Source organism: Mastigoproctus giganteus, chromosome 11 (assembly GCF_048544385.1).
Source record: "Mastigoproctus giganteus isolate SK-2022 chromosome 11, ASM4854438v1, whole genome shotgun sequence".
In the NCBI taxonomy this organism is placed as follows: domain Eukaryota; kingdom Metazoa; phylum Arthropoda; class Arachnida; order Uropygi; family Thelyphonidae; genus Mastigoproctus; species Mastigoproctus giganteus.
In genome coordinates, this window is record NC_143585.1 from 126,137,722 (window position 1) to 126,158,934 (window position 21,213).

The 21,213-nt window shown below is 36.0% G+C and overlaps 1 protein-coding gene across 5 annotated transcripts in view; it reads left to right on the top strand.

The window, feature by feature from the left end:
* Positions 1-21,213, top strand: part of LOC150078418 (actin-binding LIM protein 3-like) — a 528,875-nt gene that overhangs the window by 415,325 nt on the left and 92,337 nt on the right. For all 5 annotated transcript variants that reach the window (XR_016547624.1, XM_090384937.1, XM_090384935.1 and 2 more), the window contains 2 exons: positions 3,585-3,726; positions 15,850-15,963. Coding sequence is in view for 4 of the 5 variants with exons in the window: in XM_090384937.1 (XP_090241063.1) it covers positions 3,585-3,726; positions 15,850-15,963 (256 nt within the window). In the remaining variant the exon portion in view is untranslated. The remainder of the gene's footprint in view (positions 1-3,584; positions 3,727-15,849; positions 15,964-21,213) is intronic.

A 21,213-nucleotide genomic window follows, 5' to 3' on the forward strand; every position in this document is an offset into this window, starting at 1 on the left:
CCCTTAAAATAGCATTCACTGTTGAAGCAGCAAGACCTAATTCCGTGCAATATATGACAAACTTTGTTCTGCGTTGTACTTCTTAATTAATCATCTTCATTTCTAAGTCAATTTTGTTTCGTTTCCTTGTTCTGCCAGCACTTGCACTTTCCTTCACCATTATAGTAAGTAAATAGGAATGAAGAGAAGATTCAAAAAATTTATTTGTTTTTATATGATTGAAGGTTTCAGTGAAGGAGAACTCATTTCACCATAATACAGTAACATAAAAACCCTCAGAATTCGAGTTATCGGTATTATCGCAAATGCAATAAGATCGAGTTTACTACCCATTTACAATACAGTAAGTTGCACTAACAGAAAAGCCAATAAACTGGAAAGTGCAAATTGTTTTACGGTAGTGACCTCCAGAAATGTGTTTTAGAAAAATATCACAAAGGCATTCAGAATTGATTCTTATTACAGAACATATGATAATGATGAAAGTATAGTGCAATTTCCATTATAAAAATGACCTTTTGGAGAGATAAATAGCTTAGTTACATAGTGAAGATTTTAACTTCCGAGGGCTTGGAACGAATTACCAAAAAAAACAATGTGTTACTGGGTTCACATTACGATATTTTCACGATATCTTCATTTATTCCTATGGGATGCAAAATACGTTTCCACAATTTTTTAAAGTTTTCACCGGCTGTCAAAAATTTATGTAAAGTCAAATTTCTGTAAGTCGAGTATTACGTAAGCTGGGGAGTGCTTGTATACCAATATCAAACATTCAACCAGGTCACCTTCTGCTGGATCTCACCCATACAATCAGCCATTCACTTTAAAAGAACTTTTGGAGTCTTAATGAAAGTGTGGATCGTGCTGCTAAATATCCTGACAGTGGATCATTCTGCCATCTGAAAGTCCCATACACTGATTATAAATCCACTATTAAAGCAGCATGTAAGATTCAATGGTCTGAACTGTGGCCAACACAAATCAATAATAGAAAAGTCAGATTAAAAAAGAACCTCAGCTGTGGATTTCTAGTTTCAGGAAAAGCAGGCGAGAAGCAGTCATTTTGGCAAGACTCCATATTGGTCATTCTTATACAACTCATTTGTTCTTGCTTGTGGGAGAAAACCTACCTCTGTCCCTTCTGTTAGACCCAGCTAACAATGAAACATATCCTAATAGAATGCCCTAAATACTCAAGTAACCATAAATCCAGTTTTTATTCTCTATCCAATTTGCAGGATTCTTTAACTTTACTACACATACTTGGCAATAATGAAAATTTTGAAGCACTATTAAATACTTGATAAGCATAAATATATATAATCATCTCTGATAACTATATTATTAAAGACTCAGACTTAAGTTAATAATGAAAAGGCACAATATGGCCTAGGAGGCCCTTGTTCTAAAAAAAAAAAAAAAAACCTACAACAACAACATATGTATGTTGTTGTTGTAGGTTTTTGTGCAACAACAACAAATTTTATGTGGAAAAAATTTAAATTGTTTAAAATAACGTTCGATCATTATTTTTTTCATTTGTTGTGATCTATTTTTTTGCTGCTAAATCTCTCAAGTTCCTTAATAGTATCAATTTGATTATATAGCATTCTTCCTGGTTTTCTGCCCATTTCAGTGCTATTGCTCTTCATTGATCCATTTTACCTTAAAAAAAAACTGAGAAAAATAATAAATCGCACAGTTTCGCGCCAATTTAGTTTAGCTCCAGATTCTTACTGAATCTGGAGCTAAACTAAACTAAACTAAACATAATATGAAATGAAGAGAACAAATATGTCATGGAAAATTGGGTTCATGGAAGCGAATGACTAAACTCTATGCTGACCGGGCTAGCCGGGTGGGTAAAGTGCCTGCCTAGCAACCCAAAGGTCGCGGGTTTGAATCCCGCCTCGGGCTTGGATCAAAGTACTGCAAAAACCTTGCGAGGTGCATTATGGCCACAGAAGCCGATACACCAACAACTACCAAAAAAAAAAAAAAAAACCCCTATCACTCATGGTTTCCGAGAAAACCCATCAATCCTAATCCAACATTTCACCAGATATAAGGTGTAAAAAAAATAGACAGAAATAATTTTGTTGCATAATAAACATTTGTCTCAAATACTATCATTAATAAAAAAAAAAAAAAAAAAGAAAAATCAGCCTTTCAGATAACTGATGTTCCAGATAACTGACATCCAGATAACCAACGTTCTACTGTACTTTACCAAATCTTTTACTACTAGATGTACCCGATGTAACATACGCCATCTTTTTGATTATGGTGTAAATAGTTTAATCTAGATCCTTCACCATTCTTGTTTAGCGGCAATATAATTCAGTCACCTGTGGGATATATGCACATGTCTCTATTTTCAGGTGGTTCTCCATCTTCTCCAACAAATATTGCAGCAACCTCCGTTTTGGATGTAGGTGCATTATATCATCTCTTCTATAAATGCCATGTGTGCATTCATTGTTGGATTGGCCTGGGTTATTTGATGCATTTGTTTACATGACTCAGCAAATGGGTTAACTTGTGGCAGCATCTCGTCCAGTTGTTGCATTACTTCGGCCATACACCCTTGGTTTGATTGGTTTTGAAGCTGTTTTGTTGTTGCTTTAGCAGATTGAAAATATAAAGTTGTCCATATCCTGGCTTATTTGCCTCATTTGGATATAGCGGTGAGACCAAATGGTAAATCTGGACCATTTCTAGGCGGTGATTTATCTCTGCACCCATTAATGCGAAGGCCATTGCTGAATTGTACTTTTGTTTATGTTCTCTGTAGTTATTTGCTTCATGTGTATTTCCTGTAAGCAGCTGTCATAATAGAGTAGGTGTCTCAGACAGCAGGTCAAGTGAAACCTTTCCACCATTACAGCATTTAGTGTAAACACATCAAATAAATATTTGTGTTTAACTCATGTCCCCAATATCTTGCATTGCAATACTCACAATTGTAACACATATTTAATATGTGATACTGTTGCACATTAATTACAGCTTGCTGATTATTCACATCTGGTACTTCTATTTGATTAGTCCTATGGCGTTTTGCCCGTCTTCTCATTTCCAATCTTGCTTCTCTTTCTTCAGTGTTTTCTGTCCATCTTTGTAGTCTTAGAGTTTCTTTTGGATCTCATAGTCTATTAGATTTCTCTCTCCTCTAATGTTTCTTTAGCATTTCTTCTACATTTTTTCAAAGTTATTACACACTGTTCAGCCATTTTTACATTTCTTAAAACTTAGAACAGTTTATTAAAATTGAAGACAGATTAAATAAACAGTTAAAATCAACATATATCGATAGCTTTCAGGTATAGGTAGCCTTTCTTCAGTTGGAAAACTTCAGTACAAAAATTAATAAAGAATGCCCAGTGTAGTGGTTATGCTAGGTGAACCATGTGGATGGGTGCTGGCAACAATTAGCAATTGGAAAATTTGGGCAGCATACCTAAGCATTTTATATATAGATTTGCCACTTTTCATATTCTAATTGATAAATTTTTAGTTCATGGTCACCTTTATTATATCATTGAATCATTACATTGTGATTGGTATTTTTTCTGAAGGTCTTCTTAAGAACAGTGAGAGAAAGGGAAAAGATTCGAGCTTGGAAGCGAACACATCTGGATCCTAGAAATGCATCACGAACAGCTTCTGCAACTAAAGAACCTCCTGCTCGTCTAAGATATGAGAATCCCATAAATGCATGTAGGTTGGATTAGTCAGTACATTATACCATACTTACTGTTTTATTTTGTAATAAACATACTAGTAGAGTGTGTAAAAACTTTATGTTCACTTTATCTGTTATACTAAAAAATTAAAATAGTGCACAAACTTGACAGATGTGCCATTCTTCTACCGTGCAATACAGTATCTGTAGCAGATTATGATTGAGAGTCATCCTGAGTTCATCTTTGATGTTATGTCATTTTTGTTATGAAAACTAGTGCTTTGCTTGAACTTCAGCTATAATAATATACAGAGGGTACTATAATAATATACAAAGGGTACGCAACAATGAATCACAGGAAGCTGCTTGTTGCTGCATGTTGAGACATGTTCATACGTGCATAGTAGCCGCCGCGCCAAGTCGATGGGCTCAGTTATTCATTAGTAGTGAGAGTGTAAAGTGCTTGCGATGGCATCGTGGTCACGAAATGAGCTAAGGACAGTTTTGCGGTATAATTTCGTGCGTGGTTTAACCATAGACCAGTGCTTAGAAGAAATGACTCTTGCACTAGATGATGATTGTCCACATCGTACAACGATATTCAGGTGGTATAGAGAATTCCAAAGGGGAAATTTCACTCCGGAGGATTCTGAGAGGCCGGGAAGGCCACGAACGTCAGTTATGGAGGAAAACGTTACTGCTGTGAGGAAAATGCTTGACGAAAACAGGCGAGTGACCTACCAACAGATAGAGGATACTTTGGGCCTAAATGCACCAGCAATTCGTTCGATTCTGCAAGATCATTTGCACGTGAAGAAACTTTGTTCTCTCTGGGTGCCGCATCAACTGACTGAAGAGCAGATGACACGACGTGTGACTTGGTGCCGGGAGATGTTAAAAAAGTTTGATAAGGGACAATCTCGGTATGTGAACAACATCGTGACAGGTGACGAGACTTGGCTGTACCCTTTGGCGCCTCTGTAGCCAGGTGGGAAGGAGCAGCAGTGCATAGCACACGCTTCTTGATTAGACCGGGGTTCGAGCCCGTCACCACCAAATACGGAGGATGCGGAAAGGTCAAGGAATGACCACCGCATTTCCCGGAGCAATATGGCCTTAGTTGCTAATGCTCCTTAAAAAAAAAAAAAAAAAAAACAAAAAAAAACTTGGCTGTACTATTACGATCTGCCGACCAAGGCTCAAAACAAAGTTTGGATCTTTGATGATGATGACACCCGTAATTGTCAGAAAATCCCGATCTGTAAAGAAGAAAATGATAGCTGTATTTTTCAAATCGAGTGGAATTGTGGAACGGTGTCGTTTTGGACACGCAGAAGACAGTCACAGCTAAGTGGTATACTGAACAATGCCTGCCTAAAGTCATTGGATCTATGAAGAACCTGCGGCCAAAGTCAAGAATGGACACCTGGTACCTCCATCACGATAATGCTACAGCTCGCTGCGCCAAAGCCTACACCGAATATTTGACCACGACAGGACTGAAACTTCTCGAGCACCCTCCCTACAGTCCATACCTTGCTCCCTGTGACTTTGCATGTTCCCGCATGTGAAAATGAAGCTAAAAGGGAGGCGGTTTTCCAGTGATGAGGACCTTCTACGGGCTTGGGACAACGAGTGTGCTTTACTCCCTAGTGAAACTTGGCAGAACTGGTTTAAAGATTGGTTTCGGAGGATGGAGAGGTGTATTGAATGTAGAGGAAATTACTTTGAAAAAATTAAATAAACAAAGCTGTATTGCAAAACTTTCCTAGTACCCTTTGTAATAGGGGTATCATTAAATTAACATTAGGGAATTGTTCCAACCAGTTGGTATGCAATCTTAGTCTGTATACAAAGAACTTCCTGCTCGTCTAAGATATGAGAATCCCATAAATGCATGTAGGTTGGATTAGTCAGTACATTATACCATACTTAGTTTTATTTTGTAATAAACATACTAGTAGAGTGTGTAAAAACTTTATGTTCACTTTATCTGTTATACAAAAAAATTAAAATAGTGCACAAACTTGACAGATGTGCCATTCTTGAACCTCCTGCTCGTCTAAGATATGAGAATCCCATAAATGCATGTAGGTTAGATTAGTCAGTACATTATACCATACTTACTGTTTTATTTTGTAATAAACATACTAGTAGAGTGTGTAAAAACTTTATGTTCACTTTATCTGTTATACTAAAAAATTAAAATAGTGCACAAACTTGACAGATGTACCATTCTTCTACCGTGCAATACAGTATCTGTAGCAGATTACGATTGGGAGTCATCCTGAGTTCATCTTTGATGTTATGTCATTTTTGTTATGAAAACTAGTGCTTTGCTTGAACTTCAGCTATAATAATATAATAGGGGTATCATTAAATTAACATTAGGGAATTGTTCCAACCAGTTGGTATGCAATCTTAGTCTGTATACAAAGAACCTCCTGCTCGTCTAAGATATGAGAATCCCATAAATGCATGTAGGTTGGATTAGTCAGTACATTATACCATACTTAGTTTTATTTTGTAATAAACATACTAGTAGAGTGTGTAAAAACTTTATGTTCACTTTATCTGTTATACAAAAAAATTAAAATAGTGCACAAACTTGACAGATGTGCCATTCTTGAACCTCCTGCTCGTCTAAGATATGAGAATCCCATAAATGCATGTAGGTTGGATTAGTCAGTACATTATACCATACTTACTGTTTTATTTTGTAATAAACATACTAGTAGAGTGTGTAAAAACTTTATGTTCACTTTATCTGTTATACTAAAAAATTAAAATAGTGCACAAACTTGACAGATGTGCCATTCTTCTACCGTGCAATACAGTATCTGTAGCAGATTATGATTGAGAGTCATCCTGAGTTCATCTTTGATGTTATGTCATTTTTGTTATGAAAACTAGTGCTTTGCTTGAACTTCAGCTATAATAATATAATAGGGGTATCATTAAATTAACATTAGGGAATTGTTCCAACCAGTTGGTATGCAATCTTAGTCTGTATACAAAGAACCTCCTGCTCGTCTAAGATATGAGAATCCCATAAATGCATGTAGGTTGGATTAGTCAGTACATTATACCATACTTACTGTTTTATTTTGTAATAAACATACTAGTAGAGTGTGTAAAAACTTTATGTTCACTTTATCTGTTATACTAAAAAATTAAAATAGTGCACAAACTTGACAGATGTGCCATTCTTCTACCGTGCAATACAGTATCTGTAGCAGATTATGATTGAGAGTCATCCTGAGTTCATCTTTGATGTTATGTCATTTTTGTTATGAAAACTAGTGCTTTGCTTGAACTTCAGCTATAATAATATAATAGGGGTATCATTAAATTAACATTAGGGAATTGTTCCAACCAGTTGGTATGCAATCTTAGTCTGTATACATTGTCAATTGGTCTCTAGCTTGGTTATTTCATAGTGTGTTTGCATGATAAACATATTCAGTTCGATGCTCCACTTCATGCATAGGTGTTTTCTTCCTTTCTGGGTGGTCACTAGTGCAGTTGCTCAGGATGCACTTCCAGTTGGTTGGGCTGGATGGTCTTGCCATTCCTTTGTGATAGCCATATGGGGGGACAGGGCCACTTGCTCCACTGTCTGACTCTGGAAAATGTCTCCAACTTTTTGAACCAACTCCTCTGCCTAAGGCCTGAACATGAGTGACTTTATCCTGATCCACACTAAGTGCAGTATAATCATTACTATTATTATTATAAGAAACAAATTAAAAAACTTTTTCTCCTTTATGAGTTTTTTTGCCTCGTAATAGGTACTGGTATCAAGAGCATGGGGTGGTTAGTTGTGTCTGGTTACTATTATTAGTATAAAAAATTTTTTCTCCTTTATGGAATTTTTTTTCTCTTGTCCAATTTTCCTGTAGAAGGCTCTGTGGTTTTCATCAAATATTGTATTATCTGTTTTCCTCTGGGCACTCTTGCTGAGTGCTGGGAATTTCTGCTTTTGGGTGTCAAGGTATTCTTCAATCCTCTGATTGTAGGTCTCATGTTTGCTGTGGATATTGTCTTTTTTAAGGATGGCCTTCACTTTTCTGATCAGTTTCTTACTTCAGGATGCACTTCCAGTTGGATGCACTTCCAAAGGTATTCTTCAATCCTTTGATTATAGGTCTCTTATTTGCTGTGGATATTGTCTTTCTTGAGGATGGCCTTCACTTTTCTGATCAGTTTCTTATTTCTGTTACCCCAACAATAATGGGTCTTCACTCTTATCTCTTCAATCTTCTGCTGTAGCCTTCTTTCCCAGGCTGGTGGTTCCTTGTCTTTGCATTTTGTGTTATGCTGTTTTCTAGTTTTCCTTCCTTTCATCCTAGTGGCTGCTACAGTGGCACAGTAAATGGCTGTGTGGATGTGTCTAGTGTTACTCCGTTGTAGTTATAAATTGTAGTTATCACTTAAATGAAATAACCTGCAAAGGTAGCAACTTGTTTAAAGCAATAAATGTTATTTTATCTCTTTCTTCTAATGTTAATTTTCCATTCATCCTGTTGAAATTAAACCTTCAGTACAAAAACTGTTAATTAGAAACACTGTACAGTCCTCGTATAGCACGATAGTTGTGTTCCTAGAAACCCTCGTGCAATGCAAAATCGTGCAATATAAACAACAGGCCCTATGGGAAAAATAGGGTTAGGCTCTTTCTTCTAATGTTAATTTTCCATTCATCCTGTTGAAATTAAACCTTCAGTACAAAAACTGTTAATTAGAAACACTGTACAGTCCTCGTATAGCACGATAGTTGTGTTCCTAGAAACCCTCGTGCAATGCAAAATCGTGCAATATAAACAACAGGCCCTATGGGAAAAATAGGGTTAGGCTCTTTCTTCTAATGTTAATTTTCCATTCATCCTGTTGAAATTAAACCTTCAGTACAAAAACTGTTAATTAGAAACACTGTACAGTCCTCGTATAGCACGATAGTTGTGTTCCTAGAAACCCTCGTGCAAGGCAAAATCATGCAATATAAACAACAGGCCCTATGGGAAAAATAGGGTTAGGTGCCGACCACCCAAAATTGAACACACATTTGTAACCAAAACATTACCAAACACAATAAAAAAATAATCGTAATAAAATACGTAAGTATTTTATTACGACTATTACATAATAAAATATTGCTAATGCTTTTGCTTCTATCGTAAGCAAACTTGTTTTTTGTTTGATTTTCTATCCAAACGGATAACAGCTATTCCATCTCTTCCAATTCTTTGTGTCTTGATCTAATGGATTTTAATTACACTTTGAGTTGTTCCTGCTATGAAAGTTGTTTTTATATTTTCTCTGTAATTCTCGACATTGCCTCATTTAGGCCTGTATCACGTGCAATATCACATGGCCTTTCATTTCTCTGAAAGCGTTTCATAATTTCATATTTTTTCTCTATCGACAGACTGGCTATAAGCCTTAACGGGAAACCCTGGTGGGCCGGAGGCCGGTGTGATTTTGGCCATAAACCATAGTATGAGGCCGCTATAAATTTTCCTGGGTAAGAATTTTTGACCCAGTCCATCGATATTGCTTTTCTTTTTCTCTTTGAATCTGCAGTGTCTTCACCAGGATGCTTCCTTTTCACAACTTTTAAGTATTTTACTAATTTTTAGGGAATAAAGCATAATTACAAAACGAGGAGGCACGCTTGATACACATAAACAAAGCTGCGCGCGTGTAGCAACTGAATAAACAACACCGTAAAGGCAGAGATACACTATTAACACCTCACATTTTACTAAAGCACATTTCTAGGGGTTACTACCATAAAACAATAAAAACAATTTCCAGCTGCATTTCTGCTAGTGGAATCTGTTATAAACTGGTAGTAAACTCGATCTAATTGCATTTGCGATTATACCGATAGCTGGAATTGTGTTGGTTTTTATGTTATTATGGTGAAATGTGTTTCCCCTTCACTAATATAAAATCAAAAATACATTTTCAGAATCTTCTCTTCATTCCTATCGTGTTGCGTTCAGTTGGGGTGATTCCGGTCCGACTGCCATTTCTTGTAAACACAAAGGCGAATCATGCATAAGCGAATTCGGTTCGTGTTATATAAGATATCGTTCCCCTATTTATAAATCATGTATGATCGAATTCGTGTCGTGTAAACACGTGTTATACGAGGACTGACTGTATTTATTTTTTCCTATGGTCTGCAATTTTTGTAACCTATGTATTTGTTATTTTTTAAAATGCATGTTAGTGATTCTTGATAATCATGAGAATGCTCATAGGTTTTGCCCAAGACATTTTTATTACTGTATGGGAATAAATATATGCTGTCAACAATAATTTTTGCAAATAAATTAATATCCAGCTGCAAGAACCTGAGAATTTAATAATAAATCTGTATAAGAATAGGTGGTCACACTTGAATGCTTGGGGGGGGGGTTACTTTTAAGTGTTTAATTTTCAAATGATTACACTGTAACCAAAACTGTAAATGTGTGTATTTCTCATATAGTGTTTTTCATCTTATAGTGTTCAGAAATGCTTGTTTACAGTGAAATAGTATAAACCCTATGGTGTATATAATTTTTTTTGAGAGTATGAACCAGAGCTATAATGCTCAATACATTCTACATTGATATCAATATTTTTAAAAGAATAAGAGAAGTTTACCTCAATATGATACTAGAACACTTCCGTATGATACTCTCCAGAAATTAAAACGAAAACAATTAAAAAATCGAAAATAAAAATTAAAAAATAAATTTTCTGTTTATACTCCGGCACAACAATCAAGTCAGTAGAGTTTACAATAAATCGTCAATACAAATATTTATCATATTTAAGTAGTCACGGGCTTGAACCCCAATCCTCTTAAGGAATGCGTGCTATGTACTCTCACACTTGACCACTTGGCTACACCAGACCTGATGTAGCCTCGCTCCTGGCCACTCAGCTGCGTCAGTCCTGACAATCTTACATTACAGTAAGAAATAATGAACAATAATTAAAAATCAAATGAACACAATTAAAAATTAATTTAACACAATTAAAAATTAAGTAAAAAATAAATATAACGAAAAAAATTGCAAAACAATTTTCCTTCCTGAAGCTAACAATGGTTTTGACCATTTGTTGCGATCACAGGAATGAAAATTACCGAATAGGGGTTAGCATGGAACTTAAATAGGGATTATTTGTCTTTGCACATGAGACCACGAGTCAGAGATTAGATATGGCTGGCGAACATTAACAGAATTCTGATGTAATTTAATTTTGACAGTTTCTGCAATTATTAGCCCCGTATAATTACGTGGGACACTAAGTATTTTGGCCTCGTTAAATAAAAAAGTATGTTTTTCATTAATGGCATGAAAGGCTAATTCTGACGCTGCTAAATGAGAAGCATGAACTGAGGCTGCGTGTGATTAACACGAAAATTCAGAGGAAACTGCATAGAACCCTGATAAAATGAGTCGCAATCACTGCAAGAAATATTGTATGCTAGGTCATTTATTTGTGTTGAAAATGAGGAAAGGACTGAGCGATTGTTCAGTATAGAGTGTAATTTCCTTATTGGCCTGGCTACAATTTTAAATTCGGTATCTTTAAAGAATCTATTAAGTTGTTTGTACCACTGTTCAACATATGGGGCAGAAAGAGAGTATTTTTTGATGTTACCATTGTTGGTTGATGTATTTTTTTGTATTCTATCCTTAGCTTGTATCCTAATTCTGTCTATTGTAGCAAATGGGTGACCCCTGTTTAAGAATGTATGTTAATATTTGTATTTCTGAGCCCAAAGCAGATTCCGTCATTGAATATTTATAAGCATTGAGAAATTGATTAAAGATAATCGATCTTTTGTAGGTGAACAGGTGATAGCTGTTATAATGCAGAAGCATATCGGTGTTTGTAGGTTTCCGATAGATGTTAAATTGGATTTTATTCGCGTCCCGAGGAAGCATGAAATTTAGAAAATTTAATGATTTAGTATCCATATTCTCCCTCTCCAATGTAAATTATTAAACAAATATAAAATGTCTTGGATAGTGTCAGTAATGACTATCAGTAATGACTATAACATCGTCTAATAACATCGTCTAAATCCTCCCATAGTGTGTGATATGGGATAGAAAAGCGTCAAATGTATATGTTCAATCGTTGAGAGATAGATCTCCGATATTAGGCTACTCAGGCTTAATCCCATTGGAAAACCAAAAATTTGTTTGTATACTTTGTCTCGAAAGGTGATATAGTTGGCTTCAACTAAGAGTTTAATTAAGTGAAAAATTTCCTTAATAGGAAGCTTCGTATAATTAATCGGTATCGAGTTATTAGTTAACATATCCCAAAGAATATCTAATGCGTATTCAATGTTTACATTCGTATATAACGAGATAACATCTAGTGAATAAATTATCATTACCACCAAGTCTACAGTCCTTATGGTTATTAAATAGTGTATCGTAGTTCTTAATCCCAAATTGTATCACCTGTCTAAAGGGTTTTATAATGTCATATACATGTGTGCCCAAGGATGAAAATGCTGAGTTTCTGTAGGAAACAATAGGCCGAATAGAAAATTTGGTCTTATGTAATTTTACCTGACCGAAAAATGCAGGAATATTTTATGTTCTGGCCTTCAGTTAACGCTCTATTGTATTGATTGACCAAATTGGTAAATAGTTTCTGGTCTACTTCAAGATAAGCAGAGGTATCTGATACAACTGACTCTAACTTATTAATATAATCAGGTTTATTGAGTATTACCATTGTATCTCCTTTATCAGCTCTCTGAATAATAATGTCTTTATTTTCTCGAAGTTCACGTAAAGCTGAACTGTCATGTGTATTCAATTTAGGAAGTCACGTTTCTTTTATGTTATTCACCACCTAGTTAACTTGTTGAATAAATAAATCTTTTTGTGGAACATTACAAAGTCCAAATTCAATAACAATTATGTACTGTTTTTTAGGTAGTTTTTGAGGCAGTAAATTGTAATTTAATCCTTTGGATAAAGGTGAAATCTGGTCCTGCGATAGTGTATAGAAGGAAAGATTTGTAACCTGTTGATATGTTGGTTTGTTGAATGTTGGGTGAGGGGGTGTTCGCGAACTAGCTGAAGTATTCTGTGGTAGACCGTTGTGCGTATGTGGGGGGGGGGGTCGTCACACAACTCGTATGCATTTGGTCAAGACATGTATGAAAGTGTCTGGACCCTCCCGATAATGTATTCAATTTGTTAACATGTCTGTTTTTTTATTTCTGAAGCCTGTGCTTCAATTTTAATCTCTTATTGACTATTTCATTCGCTTTATTTCTCTCCAGTTATAACCTATTGATACACACAATTATGGGGGATTTTTTGAATACCTTAGTGCAAAATTACATTAGATTAACACTAAGATACTGGTCCAAAGTTACCATATTTCTTTTCTAAAGTATTGTCTTCAAAACAGCATTGTTCCAAAGTTTGCCAGGGTCAATTTAAATTATAAAATTTGAGGCATTAAGCGACTCGCACTTGCCACATCGCGTAATATAGTTAAGTGTGCCTTGAGATCTCGGTATTCTAATAAACAAAAATACCTTTCCCAAGTTAGGAAACTTTGCGACAAACTAAAAAATTATCTGCATCCCAATGATTGGTCTGTATTGAAGACCTCCATATATTTGCAATGTGAAGAACAGGCCTCAAAAATAAAAAACAGACACGTTAACAAATTGAATACATTATTGGAAGGGTCAAGACACGTTCATATACGAGTTCTAACACATTGTCGCGAGCTTGCGATCAAATGCATACAAGTTGTGTGACAACCCCCCCCCCACATATGCACAATGGTCTACCACAGAATACTTTAGCTAGTTCGCAAACAACCCCCTGCTCAACATTCAATGAACCGACATATCAACAGGTTACAAATCTTTCCTTGTATACACTATCGCAGGACCAGATTTCACCTTTATCCAAAGGATTAAATTACAATTTATTTACCAATCTGGTCAATTTACCAATTTACCAATCTGGTCAATCACTATTTACTATTTACCAATCTGGTCAATCAATACAATAGAGCGTTAACCACGTATTGAAAAAATGACTACATTACTATGACTCAGTTAAAGAAATTGAAGGCCAGAACATATAATATTCCTGCACTTTTCGGTCAGGTAAAATTACATAAGACCGGATTTCCTATTCAGTCTATTATTTCCTACAGAAACTCAGCATTTTCATCCTTGGCCACACATGTATATAGCATTATAAAACCCTTTAGACAGGAGATACAGTTTGGGATTAAGAGCTACGATACACTATTTAATAAATGGTGTCTCCGTAGCCAGGTGGGAAGGAGCAGCAGTGCGTAGTACACGCTTCTTGATTAGACCGGGGTTCGAGCCCGTCAACACCAAATACGGAGGATGCGGAAAGGTCAGGGAATGACCACCGCATATCCCGGAGCAATATGGCCTTAGTTGCTAATGCTCCTAAAAACCAAATAACAAACAAACACTATTTAATAACCATAACTGTAGACTTGGTGGTAATGATAATTTATTCTCACTAGATGTTACCTCATTATATACGAATGTAAACGTTGAATACACATTAGATATTCTTTGGGATATGTTAAATAATAACTTGTTACCGATTAATTATACGAAGCTTCCTATTAAGGAAATTTTTCACTTAATTAAACTCTTAGTTGAAGCCAACTATATCACCTTTAGAGACAAAGTATACAAACAAATTTTGGTTTGCCAATGGGATTAAGCCTGAGCGGCCTAATATCGGAGGCGCCTCCATAGCCATGTGGGCAGGAGCAGCAGTGCATAGCACATGCTTCTTGATTATACTGGGGTTTGAGCCCGTGACCACCATATCACGGTAGTCATGGGCTCGAATATGGAGGATGTGGAAAGGTCAGGGAATGATCACCACATAATCCCGGAGCAATATGGCCTTAGTTGCTAATGCTCCTAAAAAAAAAAAAAAATAACAAATAACCTAATATCGGAGATCTATCTCTCAACGATTGAATGTATACATTTGACACCTTTTCTACCCTGTATCACATACTATGGGAGATATTTAGACGATGTTCTAGTCATTACTGATAGTCATTACATAATCAATTTCTCAATGGAATCTGCTTCGGGCTCAGAAATACAAATATTAACCAGCAGATTCTTAAAGAGGTGGTTACCCACTTGCTACAATAGACAGAATTAGGGTACAAGCAAAGGATAGAATACAAAAAAAATACACCAACCAGCAATGGTAATATTAAAAAATACTCTCTTTCCGTCCCATATGTTGAACAGTGGCACAAACAACTTAATAGATTCTTTAAAGATACCGAATTTAAAATTGTAGCCAGGCCAATACGGAAATTACACACTATACTGAACAATCGCTCAGTCCTTTCCTCATTCACAACACAAATAAGTGACCTAGTATACAACATTTGTTGCGGTGATTGCAACTCGTCTTATCATGGTTCTACACGGTTTCCTCTGAATTTTCGTGTTAATTAACACGCAGCCTCAGTTCGTGCTTCTCGTTCAGCAGCGTTAGAATTAGCCTTTCATGCTGTTAATGAAAAACATACTTTTTTTATTTAACGAGGCCAAAATACTTAAGTGTCCAACGTAATTATACAAGACTATTAATTGCAGAAATCGTCGAAATTAAATTACATGAGAATTCTGTTTGTGTTCACCGGCCATATCTAATCTCTGACTCGTGGTCCTTTATGTGCATGCACGAAGACAAATAACTCCTATTTATGTTCCATGCTCACCCCTATTCGGTAATTTTTATTCCTGTGATAACAACATACAGTTGAAAAGCATTGTCAGCTTCAGGAAGGAAAATTGTTTTGCAATTTTTTTCATTAAATTAAGTTTTTTACTTAATTTTTAATTGCATTAAATTGATTTTGAATTGCGTTCATTTGATTTTTAATTATTATTAATTATTTCTTACTGTAATGTAAGATTTTCGATTTTTTAATTGTTTTCCTTTTAATTTCTGGAGAATATCATATGGAAGTGTTCTGTGTATTATATTGAGGTAAACTTCTCTTATTCTTTTACAAATAATTTTTTTTTTAAATGTGTCCCTATTATTATTTTATTTTATTTATTTTTTTTTAATTTTTAGCACCATCTAGGGATGCTGATCATCCAAGACCTTGGGAAGATGAAGAATTTGATAGAAAATCAGGATTTCGATCTTCAACTGGCAGATTAGTAGGAACTCTTCCAAATTATAGTGGTTAGTGTAGCTAGTGTATAGGCAGTTAAATTATGTTCATCAAACAATGATTTCTGAAATAATATTTGTTTTAAAAAAAAAGCATGGCTAATGCTAAGTGGGTTGCTGAGTTCATAAATATTTTACTAAATAAAGACAAAGGCATAAATCAATGAATCCTTACACCAGACTTCAACTCTCGTTTTGCAATCCTGTTACTCTAAGTAAATATTAGTTGAAAAATAGCTTCTAACTAAGATGTATGTTATTTATATGTAGTATAGTATTGCTACTCTGATAATTATCTTATCTGTACAATATCAGATAATCCAGTGACAATTTAATTTGAAATTTGAAAATTCCTAATTGGTGTGGGAATCCAACTTCAAGTATAATGTATGTTTTTAATGAAAACCTCAAACACAAGAGTTGTTAGATACAGTAATATCTAACATAGTACAGTAAGGCCCCAACTTACGTAAGCCCGAGTTACATAACATCAGACTTACATAAAATTTTTTTTAACTCAAATGTTTTTTTTTTTTTCCTAAGGATTCCATAGGCCTGTAAAATTTAAAACAGTAGAAAAAAATAAATAAATAAAAAATAAGCAATCAATAACATCGAACATGGCATGCACAAATGAAATATGGAGTAACAAGTTACAAATTTTAAAAAATCGGAATGAAGAGAAGATTCTGAAAATTTATTTATGTTTTTTTATGTGACTGAAGATTTCAGTGAATGGGACACACCCTCTTCTTCCAGTTACATAGCTCCCTGAGGAGCTGTTGTGGCCACCAACAAATTCCTCCAACTGCATTGATCGTGTGCTATACGAGCAGCATCACAAAGTGTCAAGCCCAGAAGTTCACTGATCCCATCCTTCCACGTAGTTGCAGGTTTTTCTCTGCACCTCTTCCCCTCGGTCTTTCCTTCCATTATATTCTTCAACAGAAAGTTTTCCCTTCTTACTATATGACCAAAGAACTTGAGTTTTATTTTGTTAATGCTCTGAAGAAGAATTTTAGGCTTGCCAATTTGATTCAATACCCACTTATTTGTTCTTCGATCAAAGTAAGAAATACGCAGTATTCTCCTGTAACACCACATTTCAAATGCCTCAATTTTCTTCCTGTCAGCTCTTTTCAGATTCCATCCTTCACATCCATAAGTGGGAACTGGAAAAATTAATGAATCAATGATTCTCAGTTTCATCTTTAGGGGCAGGTCATGATCAATTTTATCAGATCAGTGACCAACGTTTTAGCAGTCACTGTTTTTATTTATTCTTGACCCTAAGTAATCAAATTCATCAACTTCTTCAATATCTTTCCCATTAGCCTTCACTTTAATAGAATTGAGATTATCACCAATCACCATAATTTTAGTTTTACACACATTCAGAAACAGTCCTTTTTTCTTACTTGCTTCACATATTCTCCTCATAGTTTCTTTAAGATAACCCTTAGAATTACAAATTAGCATCATCTGCATAACGAAGGTTGTTTATGTTCTGTCCTCCAATTTTGATGCCAGTCTCTAAATCTTCCAAAGCTTCACGCATGATATCTTCGGCACACATTTCACCATAATAACATAAAAATCCACAGAATTCTAGCTAGTGATATTATTGCAAATAAATTAAGATCTAGATTACTACCCATTTATAATAGATTGTACTAACAGAAAAGCAGAATAAACCGGAAACTGCAAATTATTTTTATTGTTTTATGGTAGTGACCTCCAGAAATGTGCTTTTGTAAAATGAGAGCTTGCGTGAGGTGATAATAGTGTGTTTCCGCTTTAACTCTGTGAAGTTCTTTACAAAAAATTTCATTTTGACCATTATCATGGTGTTGACTGACAGGATAAGTGACAATGGTACTAGTAAATCTACCAAGAAAAGGAAAATGAATGATTTGGATCAGAAAATTAAAATAATAAGAATGTATGAAAATGGTCAAACATTAACAAGTAACACACAGAATTTAGATTTGTTAGTGTCAACAGTGAATGCAATAATAAAGGACAAAGACAGAATATGAGAAGTGTTACCAATAAAACCAACTATAATAACCAAGGCTACAAAATACATATCAGTTTTTACAGTACAGTACATGCATTTTTTCTTCCTTTTCTATTTTCTTTTCATATTAGCATTAGCATTAGTAGAGGCACATGATGCAAGAAAGCAACCTTATGCAGCATCAGCCAAAAAAAAACCCTTTCACTTCACCCCTCCATTCGTTCGAAATACCTGTCCAGCTGAGCCTTAAATTTATTTAGGCTATCAACTTCCACAACAAGGGATGAGGGATGGAAGTCTGTTCCACCAACCAACTACCCGCTGGCTAAAGGCAAAGTTCCTCCCATCTATCCTACATCTGTCTTTCCTCAATTTGAATTTATGCCCTGTCAGGTGATTATTCTGAGCAAGAGGAAGAATCCCATCGGCATTGAGCATGCTCAAACCATTCAAGGCTTTGTACACCTCTATCAGATCACCTCGCCGGTGCCTAGTCTCCAGACACTGTAATTTGCAAAACTTAAACCTTTCTTCGTACGAGCAACCCTTCGTTCCGTTCACTAACCTTGTTGCCCTTCTCTGTACTCGTTCCAGCAGCTCTACATCCTTGTTGAAATGAGGCCTCCAAACCTGTATACAGTACTCAAGGTGTGGCCTGACCATTGCCTTATACAAGGGAATAATCACCTCGCTATCCCTGCTAGAAAAATTCCTGTATATCATTGATAAGACACCATGAGCTACTCTTGCAGCCCGTCTGCACTGCTCAGAGAACTTCATATCTGCCTGCACAATTACCCCCAGATCCTTTTCATTCTCTACCACTGTCAGTATAGTACCACAGAGTTGATACGTTGCTCTGGGGCTGCTGGTTCCCATATGTAGTACTTTACATTTGTCGATGTTAAACTTCATTTGCCACCTCTCAGCCCATCTGCTCAACCTTTACAGATCCTGTTGCAGCAGCATAGCGTCAGTAGCATCCTTAACAACCCTGCCAACCTTTGTATCGTCTGCAAACTTGGACATTAAGCTTGATATACCATCATCAATATTATTTATAAATACAGAAAACAACAATGGACCCAACACTGAACCATGAGGGACTCCACTAATAACATTAGTCCATGATGAGCAGTAGGGGCTCACATCTGGTGAGTATGGGCTTGGCACACCCAGGGTCCTGAGCTGGATATCATCATTCTTCTCTTTCTTTGTGATTCCCTTTCTCTCTCTCTCTCTCTTGGGGTAACTCGGAAATTTCTTTTGGCTGGTGCAGCATAAGTCTCAGGCTTCCTTGCACTATGTGGCTAGTAATAATAATAATAATAATAATTACCACTCTCTGTCTTCTGCCACTCAACCATCCCTTTATCCATAGCAATAATTTGCCATCAATGCCACACTGCTCCAATTTGTGCAGCAGTCTTAGATGTGCAACAGTATCAAAAGCCTTTCTAAGATTCAAATATATAATATCAAAGTTATTCCCTGCATCCAATTCTTTTGTGACTACATCATAGTATCCAATCAAATTGGTCAGGCAAGACCTTCCCTTAATAAAATCATGCTGTGTCTGAGCTATAACTGAATTCTTGTCAAGATGATCCTGCAGTGCTTCTTTAACCAGTGCTTCTATTAATTTTCCTGGAACAGAAGTTAAACTCACAGGTCTATAATTACTTGTGTCAGCCTTTGATCCTCCTATGTGAATTGGGGTTACATTTGCACATCTCCAGTCTGTAAGTCCAAGGAAGTCCAAGGAAGCTCTCATAATTATGGCTAATGGATTGCTTACTTCCTTTGCTGCCTCCTTTAATATAACTGGATAGATCCCATCCACCCCAGGTGCATTTCTTGTATTTATCTTCAACAATTTCTCCTCCACTTTACTCTCAATTATTACAAGATCATCTAGCTCACTGCCAGTGTTTACTCCATCTATGGCATTCCCCTTCCTGAATAACTCCTCATGTGTGAATGTAGATGCAGAATATTGATTTAGTTTGTTAGCTACCTGAGCAGGATCATGAACAGTTGAACCATTGATATCAATTGGACCAATCTGATTCATCCCCTTCCTTCTAGAGTTTACATAAGTAAAGAATTCCTTGCTGTTTTTCTTTGCATCCCTTGCCAAAGATTTCTCGTAATCTGCCTTCGCCTGTCTAACCTCATTTGTAACTTGGTTACAGATCAACTTATATCTATAATAGGCTTCTGTGTCACATGTTAATTTATATGTATCCCATGCATTTTTCTTCTCTGCCATATGTCACATTAGTTCATCTGACATCTATTTAGGCCTGAACCTTGAACAATATTTCTTAGTTGGTATGTAAAGCCTAGTAGCTTCCAAGATAATTTCTTTGAATGCTTCCCATTTTGAGTTTGCTGTTGGTAACATCATCAGTTGGTTCCACCGTATAGAATTTAAATACTGTCTCAGACCATCGTAGTTGCCTTTACGAAAGCAATAACCCTTCCCTTTACCCCTGATGGTAGTTACCTCTTTGAGTAAATCCCACTTCAGCACACTGTGATCACTGCCACCTAGTGGTTCATTTACCTGCAGATTCTTAATGCATGAAGAATCACTACTGATAATCAAATCAAGAGTATTACTCCCTCTAGTTGCCTCCCAAACATGCTGATGTAGAAAACAATCATCCAATAAATCCACAAAACCCTTGCTAGTGTATGAGTGACCAACCCCCAAATTCCAGTCAATATCTGGGAAATTAAAATCCCCCTTTATAAGACTCTCTGATTTACTGGCCCACTCTATTTCCCCGTACAGTTTCTTATTATACTCACCAGGGTCATTAGGCCTATAGCACACTCCTACTCTCAATTTTGATCTCCCAATGCTTATGTCACACCAAACTGACTCGACACTGCACTGTCCAGCAATGTCGACTGGCTTCACTTCCTTGGATTTTATGTATTTCTTAACTAATAACATAACCCCTCATCCCTTCCTACCCTGTCTATCCTTTCTGTACACATTGTACTCCCCAAATTCCAGTTCTGCATTACTTATATCTGTGTGACACCACGTCTCTGAAATCCCCACAATATCTGCCTTTGATGTTTTGAGCAATACCTCAAATTCATCAAATTTATTTACTAAACTCCTAGCATTGGTGTACACGCAAATATACATGCACCTGTTCTTTTTCTTAGCTACCCTAACACAACCTATGTGTTTATTTGTACCCCAATGATTCCCAGCAGTCTCT